Source organism: Pezoporus flaviventris, unplaced genomic scaffold (assembly GCF_033815535.1).
Source record: "Pezoporus flaviventris isolate CSIRO_AGI_PZ_B2104156 unplaced genomic scaffold, CSIRO_AGI_Pfla_v1 ptg000036l, whole genome shotgun sequence".
Lineage (NCBI taxonomy): Eukaryota > Metazoa > Chordata > Aves > Psittaciformes > Psittacidae > Pezoporus > Pezoporus flaviventris.
In genome coordinates, this window is record NW_026892584.1 from 1156308 (window position 1) to 1181879 (window position 25572).

General features: G+C 35.8%; 1 protein-coding gene across 2 annotated transcripts in view; it reads right to left on the reverse strand.

The window, feature by feature from the left end:
* Positions 1-25572, reverse strand: part of CCDC73 (coiled-coil domain containing 73) — an 80559-nt gene that overhangs the window by 20208 nt on the left and 34779 nt on the right. The window contains exons 4-12 of one of the 2 annotated variants that reach the window (XM_061462811.1): positions 24168-24239; positions 23346-23381; positions 22500-22574; positions 19801-19839; positions 13714-13849; positions 10490-10569; positions 4318-4446; positions 3915-3974; positions 1671-1775 (exon numbers count right to left, since the gene is read on the reverse strand). In XM_061462811.1, coding sequence (XP_061318795.1) covers positions 1671-1775; positions 3915-3974; positions 4318-4446; positions 10490-10569; positions 13714-13849; positions 19801-19839; positions 22500-22574; positions 23346-23381; positions 24168-24239 — 732 coding nt within the window. Of the gene's footprint in view, positions 1-1670; positions 1776-3914; positions 3975-4317; positions 4447-10489; positions 10570-13713; positions 13850-19800; positions 19840-22499; positions 22575-23345; positions 23382-24167; positions 24240-25572 lie in introns of those variants that run through there. The other variant, XM_061462812.1, reaches the window with a different exon arrangement.

Genomic DNA, 25572 nt, shown 5'->3' on the forward strand with positions numbered 1-25572 from the left:
GGAAAGAACATGTGTCATTCACTCTTATTGCATTGTATTTACATCAAGTGTTTAAGGGAATCACTGCATTTTATCATGTATTCACTGGGTTTAAACAAAAAACTTCTATTAAAATATCTACACTTTCATGTTTCCAGATGTGATCTCTTGAAAGTTTATCGCTCGTATCTGCTTACATAAATGTTATGAATCCCTAATTCCCATTCTCAAGTGAGAATTTCTTGGTCTTGAGAACGCACAGAATGCTCTCAAAACTCAGCTGAGATCAAATCTTAGCTGATCTTAAGTGCCATGGTGAAGACTAAGAAGGAACATTTACATCAAATTAAGTACTGAGGAGTCCTCATATAGTCAACAGAGCTTTCAAATATTAGATCAAGAGCCTCTTATAGATACCCATGTCTTCCAAAACCAATTTCATCTGAAGTATTAATGCCTACAAGGAGTTATGTTGGAAGGCTACACTGAAGCTTTGGTGACTAGAAATAGTTTGTCCTGTAGTTAGAATAATAAGAAAATATTAATACCTTCCCAATGTCTAATACAAGCAGGACCCAAATCAAAGCAGGCTGTCTAATCAGAATTAGTCTAACTGCAATCAGAAATCCGTTGTTGGCCTGTACAGGCTGCAAAACAGAGACATGTACTCAGTCCATACCTTAACAACAAGAAAACGACCTACACCTCTCTTACACTTGTAGATGTTTATGTGGAGTCTTCAAAGACAAGATCCACACATGCCATTTACAGTTTCAACTGGAGCTTTAAGGCATATAGTTTATCTGAGATGGGAAACAATAGCTCAAACTGCCTACTTCTATTAAAAGACAAAGGCTTATGTGAAGTGAATCTATTTTCAATTTAGCATAGAAGCATTTATTTAGAAACAAAGTATACATGCACAAGGAAGTTTAATTTGAAATTAACTGAGATACTAGTTCAAAACATTGACCTCACAGGCCAAGCAAAGAGTGAAATAGTTGTGGTTATGTATGGACAAAAAACAGTAAATATTAATTATTAATAGTCCGATTAATGGTTGTAGCTGAACTCTGCATGGCATATTTGACCAGAACAGACATGACTTTAATCTTCAGTGCACTGTGGGCCGGTTTGGCTGCTAGTGTAACTTAGAATCAAAACTGTTCTGAGCCACTTTTACACCCCCAAAGAAGAACTGAGAAGTGCTGCAACTCCAGATCCTTCAGCATGACTACTTATCACTTCTAGCATAAATGTGACACCAGACAACAGAGCAAGAAATGGCTAAGGATACGCTCTTTCTTAGGCTCTCTGCTCTAATAAAACTGGGGACAAGCTCTGAAGAAGATCTGAAATTTAAAGTATTTTCCAGAAAATAAATTCATACCTACATGAAAATTATAAGAAACAAAAGTCAAAATCATTTGATTTCAAAATACTTGAAAGCAACCACCAGTATGTTCTGGTTTTACCCTCCAGAAGTGTCTCATAAGAATGGCAATCATGATTTACTTCAGGGGCAGAAAACTGAAAGAGGGAAACTATAGCCTGTGCTTCAAGGTTTGTGCTGACAGTTAAGGAGCTGAGGGAGCATTGGAAGTGAGGTCAAAAGTTCTGAAAAGCATACAGATGTCTTTAACAGCCCTGGACTTAAAAATAGCAGCTTGTCTAATCAAGAAAAATCTGACCTTATATTCTTCTTTCAGTGCATTTAATTCACTTTCCATTCTCACATTCCTTTGTGTTACTCGCTGAAGCACCTCCTGCACGCACTGTAGAGAGCTGAGAATTTCCTTATTAATAAAAACGAATTAGGACATATTGAATGAGATTTTGTTCCCAAAGTTTAAGTATTAGATCATTTATGTTTTTTGGATTAACATTTATATTTTATTCTGCCAGTGTTGGGGAAGGGCTAATAGGAAGAAATCGGAACAACTTGAGGTTTTTCTGGCCTTGGAGAAGATAATATTATAACTTACTCTTTTTCAGAGAATTTTCTTATTAAATGGTTGGAACGGAGAGAGTAATTTTATATTAAACGCTACAAAACACATTTGCAGACATTCAAAGATGGAGGGAACTACCTAGCCAAGCCAACCTCTACTCCGTAACGAACAGATCAGGAACTAGTAAAAGAAGGCCTGCAGAGAAAACAACTAAGTTTCAGGCAGAAGACACTCTTAAATGTGCTCAGTTGCTTCAAAATATATTGAGTGTGGAACATATTATTAAGCAAAAGTACTTTCATATACCTGCAAAGAGCTTTTCAGTTTATCTGCTTTTGGTTCTACTGTGTACACAGATACAGCTGTCTACTAAAAATAATGATCATTATTTTGGGTGTACTCTCATTCCTTTTCTTGCATGTATACTTACATAGACATATATAACGTTTTTGCACTGAAGCTTAATTTATCTTTAGCTCCATTTTACATCTAGAAAACTGAACCACAGAGACATGGAACAGCTTATCCAGTGTCATCTGACAGGTTGGTGGCAGAGTTGGCTGTGTCTTTTCAACCTAGTGCAGTGTTCACCAGATGAGAAGCAATTGCTTCTCTACATACAGCTCAGTATAAATCAGCTATAATTTAAATAGTATGTTCAGCTTCAGTCCAAGAACCATTAAAACCAACACCTTCATTTAATCCAGATAGTGAGTTTGTATCACTCTAATACAGAAATCCAGGTCTTCTTGCCCAAGTTCTTGGAGAAAACATGAAATTCATCACTATATTAGGGCCCTCCCCAGATTTATACCAAACCCCTCTATATGTTAAAACCAACCAACCCCTAGCAATTCCCACAGAACAAAACAGAGAAACAAAATAGAGACCTTCTCTTAGATAATACATATCAAACATGCATATGAATTTTGTATAAGCATCTCCATATAAAGGCTTTTAGTGCATTCAGGGCTGTAGGAGTAATGAGACCTAAATCTCTTTCTTGTTTCCTCCTGTGTTTATTAGCAAATATTTTTAAAAAGCAAATTCAAAACGCAAACAGGCTTGTACAGATTGCAAGAGTACTGTTGGATTAGCCTTTGGTGAGTGCTCAGTGGGTACACTAACCTACTGCTTTTGACACTCCCTGAGAACAGGAACAACACGCTTCTCTGATATGTCAGGTTTAATGCACTGCAGAATGAAAATGCTGCAACCGTTTAAGAAAAAACACAACCAAGTGCTTTTGCCAAGAAAGATTGGACCATGTGATTCTAGAGGTCTCTGATTCTATGATTAATCACCCTTTTTATGCTTAATATTCTGCAAAGCAGCATAGTGTGCTGGTATTACAGGAAACTGGTAGGTTTTCGGCGTTTTTTTTTTACTATGTTTGATACTGGACTCCATGTACCTTGGTTTGAATACTTGGATTTGCTCTGGAACATACCTGAGTTTGTGACAGAAGACAGTCTTAACTCTGTTCAGTTATGTATATGTGTAGCTTAATATTCTATAAGTGTATGTTCTTACGAATGCAACACGTTTCCTTTATAGACGTTTTCTTTATAGATGACTGATACATGATTCCAATTTTACCCGATTTTAATGCCAGTAGTATTAAACTGTTGGCAACCAGAAAGCAGAACAGCAAGGATGTTATGCAAACATTATTATTTATTTGTACCGAACTGGTATGTAAACTACTATTTCACGAGTGTACCAAATTCCTCCCATCTGATTTTAAAAACAAAAGTTAAGACTTGGAATAAAGTGTGAAACAATGGATTTTGTTCTGGTAAAACACTTTATAAAAACTGAAAATTAAGATTCAATTTCTGTTATGTTATTAAAATCTTTCCAAAGAGTCAACAACTGAATTTAGTTTTAGTAGCTTAGTATAAGAATTTAAGAAACCTGAATATGAAATATAGCACATATATTCCTAAGCGATTTTTAAAAAGCAAAGCTGTATTAACTCACCAGCTTTTCTTCTTTAATGTGAGTGTTTTCTTCCTGAATTTTTTTACTAACTTCTGTCTCCTTAAAAAAAGGGCATGAAGAACAGTAAGAGGTGTTTTAAATTACTATGTCCTTTAGTAATAGCGTATTAACATGATATTGTGAACCATCATGAAGCTATTTAAAGAAACCGAATTATTTTGAAGAGTCTAATTGATTTTTGTAAACTATAAAATTATATTTATAGAATGTTTACTTCCCCAAAAAACATTGTTCTGGAAATACTCAGTTATATTGTCTATGCAATTAGGAGAAAGGAATCACTTAATCTATATATATCAGAGAGAGCACTACCATAACGTTTGCCTAAGTAAGAACAGAAAATATTCACAAAAAAAAAAAATTTGTTTAAACTCCAAAATACCATTTTGATTTTTTGTTGCAGTTCTTGAAACTGTTTTTCCTTTGCTGCAAGATTGATGTTTTCTTCTGCCACCCTGTACTGAGATGTGACCTTGGACCTTATCAGGTCTGTAGTTACTTTCTTCAGTTCCTTAACACAGGAAACACATATAAATAGTTCATCCAGCATAGGCATTGCAATTCAAAACAAAGACAAATCTTTTAAACTATCCTGAGTCATACCCTACTTTTAAATAATGTATAGAAGCACCAGAATGAATTAGAGGATCTGAAATCTGTGAGGCTGACTTGCTGAATTTTAAACTTGTTACACGCAGCTAGGTGTTTATTTTCAGAGGTAAAATATTATCGTGCCAATTATGATACTTCAGCATTTTGTTATTTTCTCTTCCAAGAAGTATATTAGAAGAGAAGATCAGGTTGATATTGGTAAAACCTCTTACAGCGTGATTCACAATAGAAATAAAGTATCTATTATAACTCCTGTGCACATTCCTGGGAATTAGGAGGGGAAAAAGGAAGAACAGTGACTATCTGGTAAAAACAGGAACTGGCTATAAATTTGGAGGATCTTTGTTTTTCCTGAAACATTAATTACTTAATCTCAGGAGAATGGTAAATTAATTTTATGTTAGAGGCTTCTACAACATGATTTTCTATCTAAAATCTGCTTTTGATTTTATAGTTTTCATTATCTTTTAAATATCCTGCCCCCCCTCCCTCTATTTTTAATCTGTTTTTTGTCCAGTTTATTCCGAGCTCCTACTGCAGCAAATAAACAGCAAAGGCTTTGATCTCATTAAATTACAACTTATAGTTCCTGGAGTCATAAATATTGTGCCCTGTTCTCCCCCACCCCTTCCATTCTGGTACAAGGTAGTCTGTTTAATATCGCTCTCTCCTTGAGCGCTCTGACGTTTACTCAGACAAATAGCAGAGCTTATGAATGCTGTCCACAGATAGTATCAAGAATTCTTCATGATGCCATAGTGGTGAACCAAGCATTCAGAATGGTAATAGTTTTATCTAACAACTAAGTTTGGGTTTGGTCTGTTTAACTTTTCTTCACAAAACTGGAATTCCATCTTATCACAGACCAGTGGTTTAACTGTTCTGGACAAAATCATATAACAGTACAAAAGAAAAAAGGGAAGATTATGTTGTAGCTGAAATTCACAAATGCAATGTTTTGCAGAAAATACAAGTAAAGGTACTAAGTTGAAATAATTTTTTTTTTTTTTGCTAGAGCTGTATTTCTCATGTATTTTAGCCATAAATAAATCTAGATTAATCTAGCAAGTACTAAGTGTAATTACAGAATCAATTCTAGAAACCAAAGACAGCCATACATTAGAATGATGATATTCTGTAAGCTAGTAAGGCTTCTTCCACCTTTTCAATAAAAACATCTATTACTTGTACTGTTTTTATTAGAAGGCTCTGTAATGAAAGAGAGTGGCAGAAGGTGCAAGCAGTTTTAGCTTTATAAAAGTAAAAAGGTGCACTGTGCCCATCTTTACAGAGAGCCAGGTTAACAGTATGCAGAACACAGCTAAAAGGTCGTGTGCTACATGAACAGGTGCAAAAGCCTGCTATGAATCTGATACTATACATTTCCTAAAACTTAGAGTTTACTGTGTGCTTAAAAACCTTACTACTTATTTTGACACAGGAAAAGAACAAGTCGTACTAAGTAAATCATGCCCTTGAGATAGAAAATATGACTGGACTTTTTTCTTTGTGTATCGCAGGTGAATGCATATAATTCATCTGGAACCAAACCAACAACCAACAAAACCCAACACAAACCTGAAAAGAAGAAACACAAATCAAATCACCAAAAATCATGGGAAAGCACAAGCTGTGGAGCTGCAAAAATAAAAGAATTTTATACATACAAATGTGTATTTTCTTATACTCTGAAATAAAAAAATAATAATAATAATCCTCAGAGTTTTTGCCTTTTTTTTTTCTTTAGTAGCTTTCTGTCATTCACAAGATCACCAGTAGCATTCTGAACCCTATAAATTAAATTGAATCTGGAGAATAATTTTATCAGTTTTGGGGGAATGCTAAGAAAGAGTGATAAGGCTTTAAACCTGTTCTTTGATGTGTTGTTCAGTCAACGCTTAGGGACATTGTTTCAGAAACACTTCAAGCCAGCAAAAGTCAAATGTCAAAGAAGAAATGGTCTTGCTCCTTCAATGTCTTTTCCTTTTGCCAGCTGATCTAAGCTAAAACTACCCACTTTTTTGATAAAATATAGTTTTGATCAATTCAAAATTTTCATTCTGCTTTCTCTCAAGGCTACACAAATCCACATGCCAGCATGAAGAGGAGTTACAGGACTGCAAAAGCAACCAGCACAGGTAGATGTAACCACTTCCGAAGACAGTGCTGATACCTTACACAGACTTTAACTGTACCCAAAATTATATCTTATTACCCTCTTCCTAGATCAGTATAACTCTCTTGTACTCTTTCAGGCCTTGAGCTGCTCTTTTAAGCAGCAGAATAAAGGACACCTTTTTCTTGGCCAGATCTAATTTTCACAGTGGTTGAAAAGAATCCTACCACATTGAATATGTTCAAATCCTAAAATAAATGTCATTGAAAAGGAAGTTATGCCACAGTCCTTTAAGCTAGGACTTAGGAACTGGACTTTTAAGCAGACAAAGTTAAGAGGAAACTACAAGCTCTCTAAATGACATTTCACAAATGCCGCATGACTAAACCTGTGCAGAATAGACCTCAATTTAACCCAGGTTTTACCGTTGTATGTATTTAACACCCCATCACATACTTGCAATTTCATTAAAAAAGATTAGTTTATTTTTATGCATAAATGTTGAATGGCATTGTCCTGGGTTCAGCAGTAGCAGTCATTTTTCTCGTTTGTGGTAGCTGGTGCAGTGCTGTGTTTTGACTTCCAGCCTGGGAACAGTGCTGGTGAAACCGATGTTTTCGGTTGTTGCTAAGTGATGTTACTCTGACCAAGGACTTTGTGAGGCTCATGCTCTGCCAGGGAGGAGGGGAAGCCGGGAGGAAGCAGAGACGGGACGCCTGACCCAGGCTAGCCAAGGAGGTATTCCATGCCACAGCATGTCATGCCCGGGGTGGGGGGTAACTGCGAGTTACCCGGAAGGACACGGGCTTCTGGGTTGGACTCGTTTCTTGGCCAGTGGTATTGTATTCTCTTCCCTTGTTATTTTCTCTTATCATTGCTGTCATTGGTGGTGATTTGTGTTGTACATTGGTTGCTGGACTGTTCTTGTCTCAACCCATGGGAGTTGCACTCTTTCGATCCTCCTCCCCGTTCCTCTGGGAGCGGGGAAGGGGAGAGCCCCGGGGGGGGGGGGGGGGGGGGGGGGTTGGGCCTCGATTGCTCTCAGCCCGGCACCACTCACTGGGAGTGAGTGAATAAGCTGTCTGGCTAGGGTTTAAACCACGACAGGCATTCACTAACTTCATATTCCCATTAAGAACAAATGTATGAGATCATCCAGGTCTGAGTCAAAGTAATGGCTGTGATAAGAGCTGACAGCCCAATTAAGATTTTAGTACTATAGACAGTCATTGCCACTCCAGCACTGAGGCTATAGAGGAAAGAAGTTTGAACCCACAAGTTGTCAGAGCTGTTAGAGGTCAGCCAAGTCTCCAAGGCAGATTAAACCAATTTTGTAAGTTGTCCCAACTTGTGCTGCAGATATCATGACTTCTTTCAGCTATGTAGCAAGTGAAAACAGCCTGTTAATCCCTCTTCAAAACTCTTCTAAGTATTGAAGTTTTCTCATTGCTTTGTATCTCTCATAGGTCTCTTCAGCTCAGACACATCCCCCAACAAGGGAAAACACTTGACTGCTTTAAGATCACTTTTTCAAGGGTCACTCTAAGTACAAGATAATCACAGTGAAATGAAGCTACCTAAGGGCACTTCTTACTGTGTTCAAGCACTTCTTTTCTCTTGCAGAGTGACCCATAAGATGAGCCTACAGCCCTTCACAAACTGAAGGTGCGCTGAACTAACAAGTGCCATTATAGATACAGTTCAGAAATGCACTCTATCACTATGTAACCTTGCAGAAATGTTTTATAAGCAAACTGTCAAAATAGAGGTTATTGAAAAAGGGTTGGGTTTGTTTGCTTTTCTGTATTGTTTATTTTCAACTCAGTTTTCACAGAAATTCTGCAGTTTGAGGAAAAATGAATGTCTTTCTACTATATACAACTTATATTTATAAACCTGTATTGACAAATAAACAGCCCCACTTTTTTTTTTTTCTCATAGAATCACAGAATCAGCCAGGTTGGAAAAGAGCTTTAAGATCATCAAGTCCAACCATTTCCCCCAGCACTGCCAAGGCCACCATGAAGTTATGTCATTAAGGGCCTCATCTACACAGCTTTTGAACACTTCCAGGGATGGTGATTCCACCATTTCTCTGGGAAGCCTGTTTGCAAAATAAGATACTGCCGCAGCAAAGTGCTACATCACTATGTGAATATTAAAATGCTAAGAAGTTATATTCCAGTTCAGTTTTCCACCACCATTCAGAATAAGATGGTCACATACTAAACAACCAACAAGAAATTCAGAAATAACCACAATAAAGGCATTTCCTGGTGAACTGAGGAAGCCAGATTAAGTTTCAGTTGACCCCTTCTGCCAACCTAACAGTATTTTATTTAAAATTCATCACCCATGACCTTAAGAATCAAGGGTACAGCTGAAAAAAACATGGATCAAGCAATATGTTTGATTACTGGTGTCCATAAATCACTATCAGTTTATCTTCCACACCTCTCTTACTCCCAAATTGCACTATGTAAAATTTTCCTCAACATTTTTCTTTTCTCACCTCTCAAATTAGTTACCCGCAGAGAATTCTCATTAATGAATTATTACTGTTTTTTTAACCAAAGCTAATTTACTGTGAGGCTTAAAAAAAATATATATATATATTCTAGAACTCCCAAATTTTTATGTTTACAATATGTTACAATAAAAGTGTCATAGAATCAACTAGGTTGGAATAGACCTTTAAGATCATCAAATCCAACCTTTACTCTAGGACTGCCAAGTCCACCACTAAACCATTTTGATGAATCTCTTTTTCTGTTGCATACAAATTATTCATCCTTCTCTAAAGGCACTGTACTGTTGAAGTGTACTCAGTGAAGACAGTTATCCTCAGACATCCATGGCTATAATGATTTTAGCATTCTAACAAACATGGTAAATATTTCCTTCTACAGAGGAAAGTTATGACCACTGACAACTTCCAATATTTTTCCACTGCTCTTCCATCCATCAAATATTTGAGATAAAATACATATCATTTTTATATATAATACATACATAACCTATCATTTGAATTATGTAGCTAAATAAATATTTCTAAAAGCCCTAAAACCCAACCATGATTAAGAAAATGATTTGAGAATTTTCCCATGTTCTGCTATATTGTCATTGTGTTTCTTGGTCTGCTTTTATGTCAGCACGAGTTCTGAAATCTTCTGATTTCAGTCACTTGAACACCTGATCTTCTTGACACTGAGGTTTGCCATGCTATATGGGAAAAGAAAACTTCATTCTTCCCACTATTACGTATGTTCAAAAGTGCAACTCAAAAATGTACTTGGCAAATAGTAGTTTCTGGATAGATGAGGGCAGAAAAGAGTTTAATGGTCAGTCAACTTCTTTGTCCATAGCATCGCTATTATCTAATGTCTCAGTTGCCCTGTCACAAAATTCCCCCATTCCTGATGGAGATTCGGTTACAGCAGCTACCAGCTTGCTTCTACGGCAACCACTTGTCATATTCTCTCTCTCTGACTAAACTGAAATCAGCACTGCTACCTTTCCATATCAAAGGGGAGAAGCAATGGCAACACAGCACAGGAAGAAGAAAGACTAATGATCATTAAAGAGAAACAAGTAGGACGGTGTAGAGGTAAATAAAAATTCCCAAGTTACAAAAACTGTAACTGCTCCAATTTTAATTGGCATTCACGTGAAGTACCCATGCATAACAAGGAAGCATAAAACTAATGTAGGCATTGGTCATAGAATGAAGAACAGTGCTGCTGCTTCTTCATTACTATAATACTACAGAAGTTTACAGAAGTCCCCAAGAATCCCACTTACACAATCAGAAATCCACACTACTTACTTCCTTCAGATTCCTTATTTCAGTCTCTTGTCTTCTATTCACTGATGTTAGTTTCTTATTGAGCTGCATTGCTTCCTGTACTTTAAACAAAAGTTAAAACATGTCAATACTTCCATAGTTGACTATTTGATTTATATTTGACTATTTGATTGCAATATATGTGTATATAATTTATAACATAATTAAACACCCTTGTAGAAAGGAGATTAAGACTGAAAGTATGACTCTACTTTTTCTGTTTAGTGTGATATTATACTGGAGGATTACATCAGGTAGTATCAGTTGTTCTATACCTCGAACTATGAGTTAGGACTCTTCTGTGTATTGGTTTGTCCTTTTTTTTTTTATAAATTGTAATTTAAGTTTTAGTATCAGTTGGTGGCACTTTATTAGGATCACTTCTCCACGAGCTTTTAAACTGAGGCTTTGTTTATAGGTTTTTGATGAGTTTAATTATTTTCAGAGGAACACAGGACATAATGGACCACACTACATTCAAATGGACCACAGCAAATTCAAATAATTAACAGATGTACAGTTATATGCATACAGGACACAGAAGACAGCAATCAGCAGAGGATAATGGAGAGGAAAACTCTAGGAACCACCTCTGGCCCTTTTGAAAGGGAAGGTAATTCTCTCTTAGACTTTATGCTGGAGAAGGACTCTTCACTAGGGGCTGTAGTGATAGGACAAGGGGTAATGGATTAAAACTTAAACAGGGGAAGTTTAGATTGGATATAAGGATGAAGTTATTTACTGTAAGGGTGGTGAGGCACTGGAATAGGTTGCCCAGGAAAGTTGTGAATGCTCCATCCCTGGCTGTGCTCAAGGCCAGGTCGGACAGAGCCTTGGGTGGCATGGTTTAGTGTGAGGTGTCCCTGCCCACGGCACGGGGGCTGGAACTAGATGATCTTAAGGTCCTTTCCAACCCTAACTATTCTATGATTCTATACAGGCCAAGGTATCTCTGGGAAATTGCTTGAAGTTTCATAATTAAAAGCTAAAGATATTCACTACTCCCTGTACTTTTTCAATCTCTTCTATTCAATCTTAGGATTTTGATTCTCTGAGGTCTCTTCAGCCTTTGTTATTCCCTAATTCCTCTTCATTCACTACTAATCATTTTTTCTTTATTTATTCAAAAAGCTTTTGGCACAGGAATAGATGTGAAGTACAAGAACCCAAGACACTCCAACACACTCATAAATCCTTTCCTGTTAAAGATGGTAAGCATCCTAGGGAACAGTGGAAAACAGCCTCACAGTAAAATAAGCAATTTTGCAGGTTTATATAAGAATATGTGCTTAACAAATGAAAAACTTAAGAATGTTACAAATATCTGATACAATGAAGGAAAAAAAATTAAACCAAAACAAAAATTGGAAAAACTCTCTCCTGTCTTTCCACAGGAGTCATGTGTTGATTCTCTAGCTTTAAAATACTAATGGTGGTTAGACATTGGTTAGACAAAGGTTTAGATTTATTATAAATGGTGGTATTTTTCCTATACAGTAGCACTATAGCACATCAATGTTACACTGTCTTGTTTTCCTACATACTGCTTTAATAAAGCAGATAAAGCACCAGTTTATAAATTTAAACAATTTGCATACACAATGGTTGGGATACTGCCTGCCTGACTTTTCCACTGACCACAGTTCCTTGCTCAGAATTTAGAAGGTACCTACTAAGGATATGTTACATACTGCAATGCAAATTGCATTATCTCTGCAGTAAAAGACACAAAAGTAGTTGTCATAGAAGCAAACTGGTGAACAGATTGGCTTCTTGAACAGAAACAGTAACATTTAAATCTTTTTTTTACAGGTTCATTTTGCAATTACTGATAAATATAGGTAGAAATATGGCAAAAAGCTTTTATGTATGGTTCAAATAGTGTAAATACTGAGAGTAAATGTTATTTTTCCATGAAATTGCAAAGACTTTCCTGTACCTGACATAATAGAAAAGCCCTGTCCAGTATATATAAAAGGAAAACACAGCAGTGTTTCCTCTTACTTTGTTTTTAATATTAAATATTAGCCTATGAAAAAAATACAAAAAGTAATTTGAGGTACTGAAATATCACAAATACACATTGAACATGTTACCAGTTTATTCAAACTAAAGCTAAAAAAGCCTAACTAAACTAATAAGCAAAAACTATTTGGTTTCAGGCTGAAAAACAACCCCCAAACTTACAAGCTTTGGTATTTGAGAAGTTTGGTTGGTTGTTTTTTTGTTTGGTTTGAGTTATACAACTGCTGCTCCCCTTTCTTAAAAAAAAAAAACAAAAAAAAACCCCAAAAACTTCTTTTTATTTATGTCCTGTTTACATGAATGAAAACCCCAGGCACACAAACAAATACACAAGTTCATATTCTATACATAGACTGTGATGTTTGCATAGAAATTTATCACTTCGTTGTAAGAAATAAGGATTTATCTCTCAAATTAATAGGTACAAAACTTTTTTAAATGAGGCATTTTTATTACTTGAGGTTTTCAGCTTTATTATTTTGCAGATAAAAGTTATATATTCATATAATAAAAGTATGTGGAATAATACTTACATGTGTTAGCAGGTTCACAGATAATTTTATGTTTCAACACAGTGACAGGGATATGATACAGATTTATAAGACTTAACCTGCCATGTAGTCAGAATCTACATAACAATATCAACACAAAACTCTTCATATCACCCTATTTATTTAGTGAACTGGTTTTAAGATATTTTTTGTACAGGAAAATAATTTTTATTATTTCATTAATGTTTTCTGTCCATTTCCCAACCTTAAACCTACTTTAAAAAGCATTCATTTTCCCCTACTTGCTAATTCCTTTACTTTTGCCCCCTCATTTGTGCTGGTACAACTGTTTAAGTTGATTATGCTGAATAGCAAGAGGGAGCTGATGCGCTGCTTTGTTGTTTTGAACACAAATCAATTCTTCAATATAATTTACTATGTGACCACACATAGTAGTAGCAGTGTACCAGCAAAGAGCAGAACAGGTACAGGGCCTGTGCTGCTAAACTTGGCTCTGTCATAGAAAAAAAACACTGATCCAGTACTGAGATCCAGTAACAGTCAGTGGTAATATCTGATGCTTGGCATGAGGTAGCTACTGTTTTTCTAAACTGCCAGGTGTCTACAACTCACTGTCATCAATATACAGCAAAGGAAACAAATGCTGGAGGACACTGAAGACATACATACCACTGTGCTCCAGTTTTCCATGAACACCTTTTATGATTCCAAACTGACATGCTATTGCAGCATAACACTTCTCAACTTCATTCAGTTTCTTATGATGTTGCTCTTTTGCTGTTAAGTGCATCTGTAATTTTTGATCCTGTTAGAAACATAAATGGAGCACCTACTTAATGATAATAACTAGCATATATCAATCAACTCAACAAATACTTTTTGAAGTAACAGTGTAAATGCAAAATCATTCCCAGAATTTCTCAACTACCTATTTCACATCTAGTGATCAGTTCCCATCTCCAGATAGCGCCTCATCTCAAAGACCTGCACACTTGTAGCTTAGATTATCAAAAAAGCACTTTAACATATATTCATGTGTTCTTTAGGAGATTTTCATGTAAACGTCTGCAGAACTGTATTAACTGTTTTCAAATCCCAATTTCAAGTTCTCCTGTTATGTGGCTTAAACATGTTATTTCCTCCACCCCTAGCCTAACATACTAATGCTGCCTGTGCCTCCTCCTGCACTACCATGAAGTACAGCATTACATTCTCACATTCCTTTGATGAAGGATGCCCATGCAGTTTAATACAGCCCCTACCCCACATCTGCTATTCAGACTGGGGCAGTATCTGCCTATGTCTTTGACTGCAGATTCAAAACAATGTAGTTTTGAATCTATATTCAAAATCTGTATCTGCAGCTTCAGCTCTACATGTTTGTACCTCATTGCCCTAGCTGCTTATTTGTCCCTATTGTAGTATTCAACAAAATATACCATGCTTTTGGGTCACAGCTAAAAAAGTCACAGCTGCCACAACCCACTGCCCCCGCACCTTCAGAGAGAAGTGCAGGGTGGAAATGAGTAAGTGGCTGCAGACAGGTATAAGTAGGAGCTCCTTAAACTTCGGCAACAGTGTTAGTGTATGCATCATGAAAAGAAGGCCTATAGATGTTTATTGTCTCCTGGTACACAACACGAGCTATCTATTATGCAAACAGCATTCAGTCTTCTTTGTAAAGCCACTAGGAAAAGCACTGTCTTCCTCTTACAGTTTTAAAACTGTCATTTTTAACAATTAGGACAGAATATGTGTGTTCGACGCATCTAAATAAAAGAATTTCAACATACTTGCTAAAGAACAGAAGTGCATCAACTACTTCCAAAGAGTATTGGTGAGCTTTATTTCGATTAGTGAAACTAATGCAGATTAATACTCCAAGCTTCCTATAAAAGTACAGTTAACCTTTAAATGAGTAATTATTAATTCCTCAGTATCAACTGCAGTTGTAATATCTTGAAATATTACAAATTTACTTCTACTTTATGATTTTGTATCTGTAGTAAGTTAGATGCTTACTTTTCAAAGCATCTAACACTTTTACTTCTGTTAACATCTTGGCCTAAGTAGTATCTTACTGTAATGAATACCTTAAAGTAATTAACCAAAATGTATTTAAATTTCATGAATTTTACCAATCTCACACTTTGTGAGGGGACGACTGAAAACAGATATTCAGAGGAAACCATACTGACACATACCATCAATTCTGTTTTTATTTAAGAAAGTTATCTGTTTTCCTCCCTTCAATATATATTTGTGTTCCTCTTTATACTGTATTTCTGTTAATAGCTTTGTAGGTATATTTGGTCAATTTAAGTTTTCTCCAAAGAGAGTGGGTTAACTCCTCAAAAAAGATATCCATTTATGTAGACAACTTATCTGTTTCTAATCTACAGGAAAGCAACACAGCAAATATCTGTAAATTCAAGTTACACAGGGATGAATGTGGCCCTGTGTCTGGCTTGTATAAGGCTCCATTTCCATACAGTAACAAATGTGATACATGTCCAAGCATCAGAGAGAGGATAATAAAAGCTGATAGTAATCAAAAGAAATGACCAACATAAGGCTAGCAAAAGAGGATATACAATACAAATTTCTCATGTTTTATAAGGTATGAAATTAAACACTGCAGCAAATGGAAAGTCATAATGGAAGCACCGGTAAAGAAACACCACTACTTACAGAATCATTGTAAGGAATGCAGGTTGTGAATGCTCATGTACTTTGGCCTTTTCCTAACCATAAGTTAACAGGTGAAGAACTATCCTTACTAATGCTAGGATGTGGATTTTATGACAAAAAAAAATAAATTTAAAATTACATTTCTGTTTCCTGATAGTCATTCAGATCTATTTATTCTTAGAGATCAATGAACAGGAAGGCATCACTAATTTGGCACATAAAGAGCTTTCTTTTGTATGAATTTTTCTTACTGCTCTCCCAATTCCTTTCTTAAGTCAGCAAAACAGTGTTCCTTCTCCTCACTAGAAAAGTAGAAATATGCTTTGTTATTTCCCAGGGCTCTTTCCAGTGAGAAAAGGAACTGGCCTGCTATATCCTCAAGAGTTTTATTAAGGGCTCAGCACTTGCCTAAATATGATTTTTCATGGCAAGCTGCTCTCCAGACTTAGTGCACAGTAAAATAAAAGAGTATGTGATTCTTTCATTCACAGTGAAGAGGTCTTAAAACATTCTTCTATGGAAGACAATCAAGAAACATCAGGAGACACTGCAGGATAGGGAGGGGATGACCCTGGAGCTGGAGTAAGACCCAGAGAATGTTGGTTGTTCTTCCTGATGTCTGATACTGCGAGAACAGGAATTATTGCCCTGCCCTCCACCAGTAATAAAGATAAGCTGGGATGGGGAGTGGAATTGATTGTGGCCATATGGTTTGTTGAGGTACAATGATTTCATGGTGGAACTAGACCAGAGAAATAGCTCAGGGTCAGATAGGTGACTGGAGGAAGACCAAGAGGGAATTGCTCATATCTCAAAGATACTCTGGAAATTGAGTCACTAGTCAGAGTTACTCAGTGAAGCAGAAGGTGGTAACTGGGAGGTGAAAGTGTCACAGAAACAAAGGAGATGTAATGGCATGGAGTCCTAGGGCAAGATCATGTGAAAATTATGCAAAGGGTTACCAAGTGTAAATCTTCAACATAAAATTTTTTTTAAAAATAGTTGCTTTAGTTCCACCATTTTTCTACTTTAAAATACTTAATTTTATTTATACTGCATTACTGCCCCCTCACTGTATTTTTAAGTAACATATTACAGGCAAATTCCTAAAAGACGTGGAAAGAAAATAAATATAACACCCCTAATTTAGATTATTAAGATGAAACCAACTTTTAAAATTACATTTACTTAACATTTTTTAATTATTTTTTCAGTCATTTGGCAACTACATCTGTATTAGAAAATGAAATGGTGGCAAGGAAGCTCTCAGGAAATGCCTACACTGCCATTAAAATATCCCTGGCCCATTTTGGCTTGTGCCAAGCAGCACTCATGTAAGCAGTTCCTGGGCACAGTTCAGGAGACTGTCTGCTGGGAACAATGTGGGTTATTTGGATGCAGCTTCCCTTTGTTTTGAAGGGCACTAGAGTTTAACGAACCTAGACCGTTTCCTATCGCTTGACTGCAGCTCTGCTAAATGGTTTCACAAACATTTAGTTTACCAATATCAACACAGTCAGCAAGTGTAACTAGATAAATTACTAGTCATTCACAGAGGTAGTCACCCCATCTACATTACTCATTAATACTGATGCACTGAACCAATACCTGGTAGGCAGTGATGTCTCCCCACTGACTACACAGAGATATCAGACTCCATATTTGCTCCTCTGAAGTGCACACAAGATTTGGTCTCTAAATCAGCCATCACTAGCCTTAATCTTGTTCTTGTTGGGTTTTATATTTTATCACAGTTACATATATTTAAGATTTAGGCACTGCAGAAGACAAATAACTCTAAATGCTCAGTCTGTCAGACATGCCCAGGATCAGACAACTCAAGTTAACAAGGGAACACATGAACAGATGCTACACTCAGAGTTGTAGCATTCTACATTTTATCACCTGCTACGAAATTAATGAAGGAGGAAACCAAGACCTGACCATGCTGATTTTCCTCCAGTTATTTCTTTATTTCAGCAGCAAGAAAAAGAATACAATACAGACCCCACACTCAAACATATCCTATCAAGACAGCTAGATGTGTAGTAATTACCCTGCAGCCTCCTGACTGCACAAGTGTTTCTCTCCATATGCAGTGAGGTGCAAAGTGACTACACCACACACAATAATCGACACCTCCATTGTTGAAACAAAGGGAAGAGGGAAGAAAAAGAAATCCCCTATTTCTTTGCCTCTCTACAGTCTTTCAATATGAAACAAAACCTCCCACTATTTCAAATTCTAGTATCTACCCTACGAACTGTATCAGCACCACAATTTTCCCATAAACTTAATGGGATAGCATGCTACAGTATGGTGTACATGCAAAATATTAACACTGCATATACTAAAGAACAGGATTTCCCAGCACATAAAAAAGCTTCTTTATTGACTGGCAGGGTTTCTAAGGTGCAAGATACAAACTAAACAGCACATCTGCTTACTTTCAAAACACTAGCCAGGGCACGGTCTAATCTGTCTTTAACAAACTTAAAATTGAAATAGAAATGGGTCTCAGATAAATGCACAGTTTGGAATTTCATCCATTTTACTTCTAAGCATTTTGCCATTTGTGATAACTAAGACAGTCTACATGGGTTACTACTACCTTGATCCCTAGAACATACATTTATTTCAGTGCAACTGCACAGGCAGTATAGCTGACAGAATTTGGCTTTGGTCTAAAACTCTATTAGCCTGCTACTGCGTAGGGTTGTAGGAAAGGATTTGCTTCTGTTTACCTCGTGTTTTTCTGTTTTCATCATTTCATATCAGAACATCTTCTATAAATATGGCCATACATGTTAGGTTTCATGTACACGCAAAATACAATTTCTAATATCTTGTCCCCCACTGAATAGTATTTTTAATAACCATTCTCTGTATCATACTACTTCAAGGATTTCAGTATTTTCAAATAGCAAAAAGTTTATTAAACATAAAATCTATTAACATAAGAAGGGAAGATACTTGTTTAAGCAGCATAGATACATTTCCAGCTTATAGAAAAGGTGTAGTGATTTAAATACTCTTATTTATATGGAGCTTGCAAGTTAGGAAAGAAAAGCAATATGAAATGACCTAAATGTAAGTTCAATAATTTGTGTACTTTAAACACATTTTTTGACCAGATGTATTTTAACAATAAATACAAGTTAAAAGTGAAGTAAGACAAAACACATTTTATGTTGCCTTTGATCTTTAACTTGTAGCCTTATCTCCCAGGTCAGAGGGCACATTATTCAATTTCACCATATTTTGTGTAAAACCACTGTAGCGTTGAAGATGACTTTCAGTACAAATGTCATGGTACTTAAAGCTAAACTGGACCCTAGTTTTTTGAGCTTCTTAATTAAAATCACAGTTTGTAATGGTCTGACAATATTATCTTTATTCTTTCCAGTTGAACAGCAGCAGAATTTTCATAGCATTTATTCAATCAAGCTTAGCAATGTTCCTGCAGCTCACTCTTTTACTTCCTAAAACACACAGCAGGGTTCAGAGTGACTGTGCTGTCACTCTACATAAATTTATTCTCTGTGTCAAAGGGAGTAAGCTAGACTGGATGAAATCTAAACTGTTCAGTGGAACTGTTGTTAAGAAGTAATTCTAAGGAGTGAAAAGTGTGAGAGGAAAAACATCAGGTTTTCTTAAAAAAGAAACCTGCTTAGAATTCTCCAGTACTTCTTTCAGTCAAATATGCTAGATTCTATAAGCATAAGAGTAATATAATTACATTATTCAAATCACAGTCTGAAAAAAATCTTCACGCTAACCTATAAAGAGAACAAATGTACCAATTACACTTTAATCCAGTGAGAAAAAAATCTGCATGTTAAACAGCAGCTGTCACATTATGAAAACTTTAAAAAAAAAAAAAGACTGGATTCGAAAGTTTTTCAGATTCAAAGCTGATATTGCCTCTTTTGGTTATTTTTTAATAATTATCACACATTATTTAAGTATTAGTGATGGTTAGTACTTGCATGATACTCTAAGCAGACATTCTCTTTTCATAAAAGCTATACCTTATTTTTTTTTTTACTTTCATTAATTTCTTACCATTTCATTTAGTTTCTTTTGCAAAGTGTATTTTGAAATCTGTAAAACAAAAGGTAGGTATTCATTTAATTTTAGTTACATTTTTTCTTACAACAACCTGCATATTTATGTATTCTCATACCTAAGATTTAATTGCATTTATTGCCTAGTCAATACAGTAATACTGTTTTTTTGCAAAGTGAATCTAATAATAAAAAGAATCTAATAAATAAAATCTAATAATAAAAATTATAAAATAATAAAACAGTAATACTGTTTTTTTGCAAAGTGAATCTAATAATAAAAAGTAGTGTAGTTTTAATTCATAATTTCACTTTAATATTTAAATAATGTAAATACGCTTTACACTGATTTATTACTACAATTTTGAAAAATGCATACATCCTTGTGTTTTCCGACATGTATCATAAAAATAATATGTAAATGGACCACAGTCTGCCAACTGGACCCTTAGAAAGAGAGAAGAAGAAAGAGATAGAAATAAAAGTCCTGGAGGAATACAAGGATGTTCCCTGTTGGGATAAAAGAAAAAAAAAAGGGTCTAGGTAGATGTTCTGAATGGTGGCATATAAAGACATATTAAAGCATGCAAGATTGTTACAAGATGGACATTTGAAGTCATTAACACTATTTTTAATACACTTTTGAAATCAGAGAATCTTGACTTGCATAATACTTAAGTTCACAACAGCTTTAGTCTCTATATCTCTTAGAATGTTTATAGAAACACTGACCATGTCAAAGAAAACAAGAGAAATGTCAAAGAACCCAGAATGTGTAAATCTTATACAGAAAATATTTTTGGAAAAGGTCTAGACAACAATCATTTTAAGATAGAATTCTGACTTTCTGGATAGAGAAGAATACAGAACCAAATATGAGATTCCTCACTCCTATTTTAGGCTGATTTTTCTGGGTCCACAGGTTCATTGTGACCCCTTGCTTCCTCAAGGCACGGCAGAATTTCCTAGACCTCAGCTATACTGATTTGATTTGTGAACATTAAACATTTCATGTTGAGATTAATTTTTCTTTCAATTTCTGTTTTGTTTTACAAAGTAAAGTCCACTGGAATCTTTCATTATTCTTGCTGTCTACATATTATGCTGTCCTGGGTTCAGCAGTAGCAGTCGTGTTTCTCCTTCTTGGTAGCTGGTGCAGTGCAGTGTTTTGACTTTTGTCTTGGGAACAGAGCTGATAACAATGATGTTTTGGTTTGGCCAAGGACTTTGTGAGGCTCATACTCTGCCAGGGAGGAGGGGAAGCCAGGAGGAAGCTGAGACAGGACACCTGACCCAAGCTAGCCAAAGAGGTATTCCATACCACAGCACGTCATGCCCAGGATGTAACTGGGAGTTACCCGGAAGGGCAGGGACTGCAGGGTTGGAGGAGGTATCGGTTGGAGCTTGGTCGAGCTGGGGGGGGCGAGTTATCAGTTGGCTGGTGGTGAGATGTTGTATTCTCTTCCCTTGTTATTTCCTTTATGATTATTATTATTGGTGGTAGCAGTAGTGATTTGTGTTATACCTTAGTTACTAAACTGTTCTTATCTCAACCCGTGGGAGTTGCATTCTTTTCGATTCTCCTCTCTGTCCCTCTGGGAGTAGGGGGAGGGAAAGAAGGGGGGGAGTGAGTGAACGAGTTACCTGACTGGGTTTAAACCACGACATATGCTCAGCAAACCATGGAGGTATATTCTCTATCATCTGTGTTATACCAAGGTTTGAACAAGGCACCAAAATCCTCACAGCTATGGCACAGAAGGCCAGCCACGGCAATAAATTTCTTTTGCTCACTTTCACTGTTAACTAAATTACTAAACAGTCTCATACCAAAACAAGTAAATGCATCCTATTCTAAGAGAATGTTAATAAGAACTGAACATATTTCAAAGTCAAGGGTAATAATCCATTGTAAACATTTTGATTTCAATAGAATTAACTATTATGCCACTCAGTTTTGGGTAGAAAAATAATTAGTTCCTGTCAATACCCGAAATCTGGCAATGCACTGCAATGCTAATTCTCTTTTGTGTTGACTTCGCTTTTAATCCATTTTCAACACATCTGCCTTGGTCTTTAAAAGAAAACCACGTACCAGCTATGTCCCTATGTCTTCCTTTAATCCAAGTAACTCTGAATCACAGCCACAGCTGCTCCAAAACTATGTAATGATATAAAATTCAATACAAAAATAACAATACACAGCATAAGAGTAAATTGTGCATTCATTTGACCATTTTCCTAACAAACAGGTATTGGAAAGCCAAGGATTAAGTGGTAAATATAGAAACCTCCTAGTGAGAGGAAATAATAAAAAAACCACAGGTAGTGCTGTTAGCGGGAGGCCTAGTGCGAATACTTGCTTAGGTGTCCAAAACCCAGGTTTCCAGAAAGTTGAGAAATAAGATGACAAGAGCAGAAAGAGGAAGACCGTGGAAATGAAAAGAAGGCACATTTCACACCCTATTTGGATTTCTATTGAGTTTGCGATTCTTCTGGAGGAAAAGAACTTGAGGTGAAAAGCTAACTTAAAGTAGTCTTGGTACTGAAGACTAGAACAGAAACTCAGTGTTAGAAAATGCGGTGTACATGTACTAGAGAGATTAAATGAGAAGGCCTTGAAGGCCCTCTTAAAAATAACTATTTTCTTAGCACTTGCATACCAAGGAAAGTTATTTACCAAAACTAACAGTTTACCTGTAAAGCTTTTAATGCTTCTTTCAGTCCATCGATTTCTTTTTCTTTTGTTTCTACAGCAAGTTGATATTTTCCCTTTCAACAAAAGCTGTACTTCAGGATTTGGGTGGAATAAGTATGTTTACAATGAGAATTTCTCAAAAACAGTGTTACAAAACAAAGCACTACTCTACTACGACAGAACAATTCACTGATGAAAACAGGTGAAAATTCAAATAATTAAATTTCTATCACAATAAAAAGCAAAGTGAAAATGATTGTGTCTATTCACCACTTATGACTAGTCAGAAGTTTTAAAATATTCTTTTCTGGGAGAGACAAGCCTGACAAAGGCAGAATTAATAAGTTACTTCAGAACAAAGATACTAAACAACAAAGAAAGCATTAGGTAAATCTATTTTCTTATCCGACGTAGCAGGGTCTTCACAGAAACAACTTCCTCAGCTTTTCCAGTCCACAAAGATTAAACTGTAATCTGCTACCACTAGAATTACTAAATACATGTAAGCATATTTTATAGTTTTATATATATACATGCATATACAGCATGCACATACATATGAATTTATTTACATGTGCATGTCATGTGCATATAAGTCAAAGGAAATCGGAGGAATTAAATTAGGTGAGAAACTCTAACAGCAATCAATATGAGTCACACTTCACAAGTAATTGAAATTCTACAGGTTATAAACAAAAAACCAAGTGTAACAGGTTATAAAAAAATATCTTTCGCTAAGGCATTAGCAAGAAAAATAATTTAACTCTGATATACTTAGCTTATACTTAGAACACGTTCAGTCAGTTATATGGCATTATCATTTACCAAATAATTTAACAAAGTACCTTTTCTTCTTCCATGGCCATCATCCTTGCCTGTAACTTGGTTGTCAGCAGCATATCAAAAATAAAAAATAAAAAAAAAAAACCACACACACACAAAAACAACAAAACACAAACCAACAAACCACCAAGAAAGAAAGGAAGAAACAATAAATCAATACAGCACATGGGATTAATTTTATTCATGCAACTTGAAAAGACAATATATTTATATTACCATGCATAGTGTACTTCCGGTTTTGTTGGGGTTTTTTCTCCCTTTAACTACAATAACTATAAAGTCACAAACAGCAAGCTTGTGAGTCACAAATTATTTTTTCAAGAAAGAAAAAACCCTAATTGCTTGCCTGTTTCTTTTTTAGTGAGATATGATTGTGATGCAGCATTAGTGAAACTCTTCATCACCATGTGGAACAGTTTCAGTTCCTATGACTGTTCTCTGCAAGTTATTTCAGCACTCAGATTTGCTGATTATATATTGTGCAGAAAAAAACCACAACCCCACTTGAAAGACTGAAACACACTTTCAAATGTTGAACGAAGTCATGTGGCAGATCTTTCACTGTGCTTTACGTTGCAGAGGACATGCCATTTGAGGAAGGGGGAGCTCTTTCTCTCCCAGGAAGAGCAATATACTGGGACAAACTGTCAAAATACAGGCATTATACTACGTCTGGAAGAAAGAAAAAGACCCGATTTCTTTAAGCTGTGTATTCTAACATTTTATATACTACATAAAAATATTTTAATACCAACTAATAACTTGCTGTTATGCAAACATTTTTAAACTCTCACTGTCAAAGTCAGAAGGCCTTATTTTGCTACCTGTTTTTTAAGAACTGCCATAGCTTCTTTGTTTTGTTGCTGCAACGTGTCCATCTGATGCTGCAGTGTTTCCTGCTCATGCAAAGTAACAAGTGAGGTTTAAATATCTTACAGCTAACCATACATATGGGTTTTCAAGAAAAAACAAACAAACAAAACCAAACTGATTCCTTGTTAAATATTTTTAGAAAGGCATGATTGATTAAAAAGCCTGAAGACTAAAAAGAGACATTTGTTAACTGGTAATCATCTTTTTGGTAGCAGCTTCTCTACTTTACAACAGGTAACTCTTCTCACCTCTGGAATTCAGCTCTCTTGTTGCCAGGATTTCTATAAGTGACTCTTACCTATCCTACCAACCTGCATAAGCAATTTAACTCCCATTGCCATCTTAAGACAGCATTAGGTTTGCCATGTGCTGATGTTAAATGCAAAGTGCAGAAAACCAGAGTTCACTTAACTGCCTGGAAGTCCCATCTTTTTATTAATGGTGAACTAAATTGCTGTTAAGATCTCAGAATGAATGTAAATCAGAACCAGATTATCAAGAATTGCAATGCTAGGTAAAAAAAAAAACAAAAAAACCCACCAAGCAAAGAAGGGCTACAAATTGAAAGCCCTGCTGCCTATACAAATACAGAATGTTTCCTGTTTCTGTGTGCACATATATATCTTCCAGAGAGGAAAAAAAAAAAGGCAGTTTGGATTATTAATTTGAGATGGTTAGGTTGAACTCCAAGATGACAAAGCCTTCCTTTACTACCAAGATGCTAAATATCCCAAGATCAAGGATAGAGCTGAAATTATTGTTTTTTCTGTGAACATAAAATATACAGAGTAAAAAGCCTTTTATCTTGTGACCTAGTGACAGGGGTCATAGGTTTGATTGTATGAGAGAAGGGAATGAATTTCCTACGCAAGCATAACCTTAAAAGCCCTAACCCTAGGAAGAATGTTAGATTATTTTACTGAAAACTTCATTTTGAGTGCTTAAAAGTTGACAAACCTCTTTCGAGAATCTCTAGCACACAAGTTTATTTGAAGTATTTTTTTTAAAGAATTGTCACCTCCAAAACATTGCAAGTGAAGTTGTTTGTACAGCTGCACTGGTACTTGCACTTGTCAAAGCCAAGCATAATACAGAGAAGCTGTTGCATAGCTTTCCCCACACCGACATGTCAATAGGCCTCATGTTAAGCTAAATCTCTTATTGCTTCAATATTTATATGCCTTTTGAGTGGAGACTTCCAGTCATGCCAAATATTATGATGGTACTCTTTCATTAATTGGATTTCTAGGCTGGGCACAATCCGAATCAATATAAAAGCTACAAAAGTTCATGGAAAGAAAATAAACTATTGGCTACCAATCTACGATGAGAAATTACCATAGCTTTAAAAAGGCG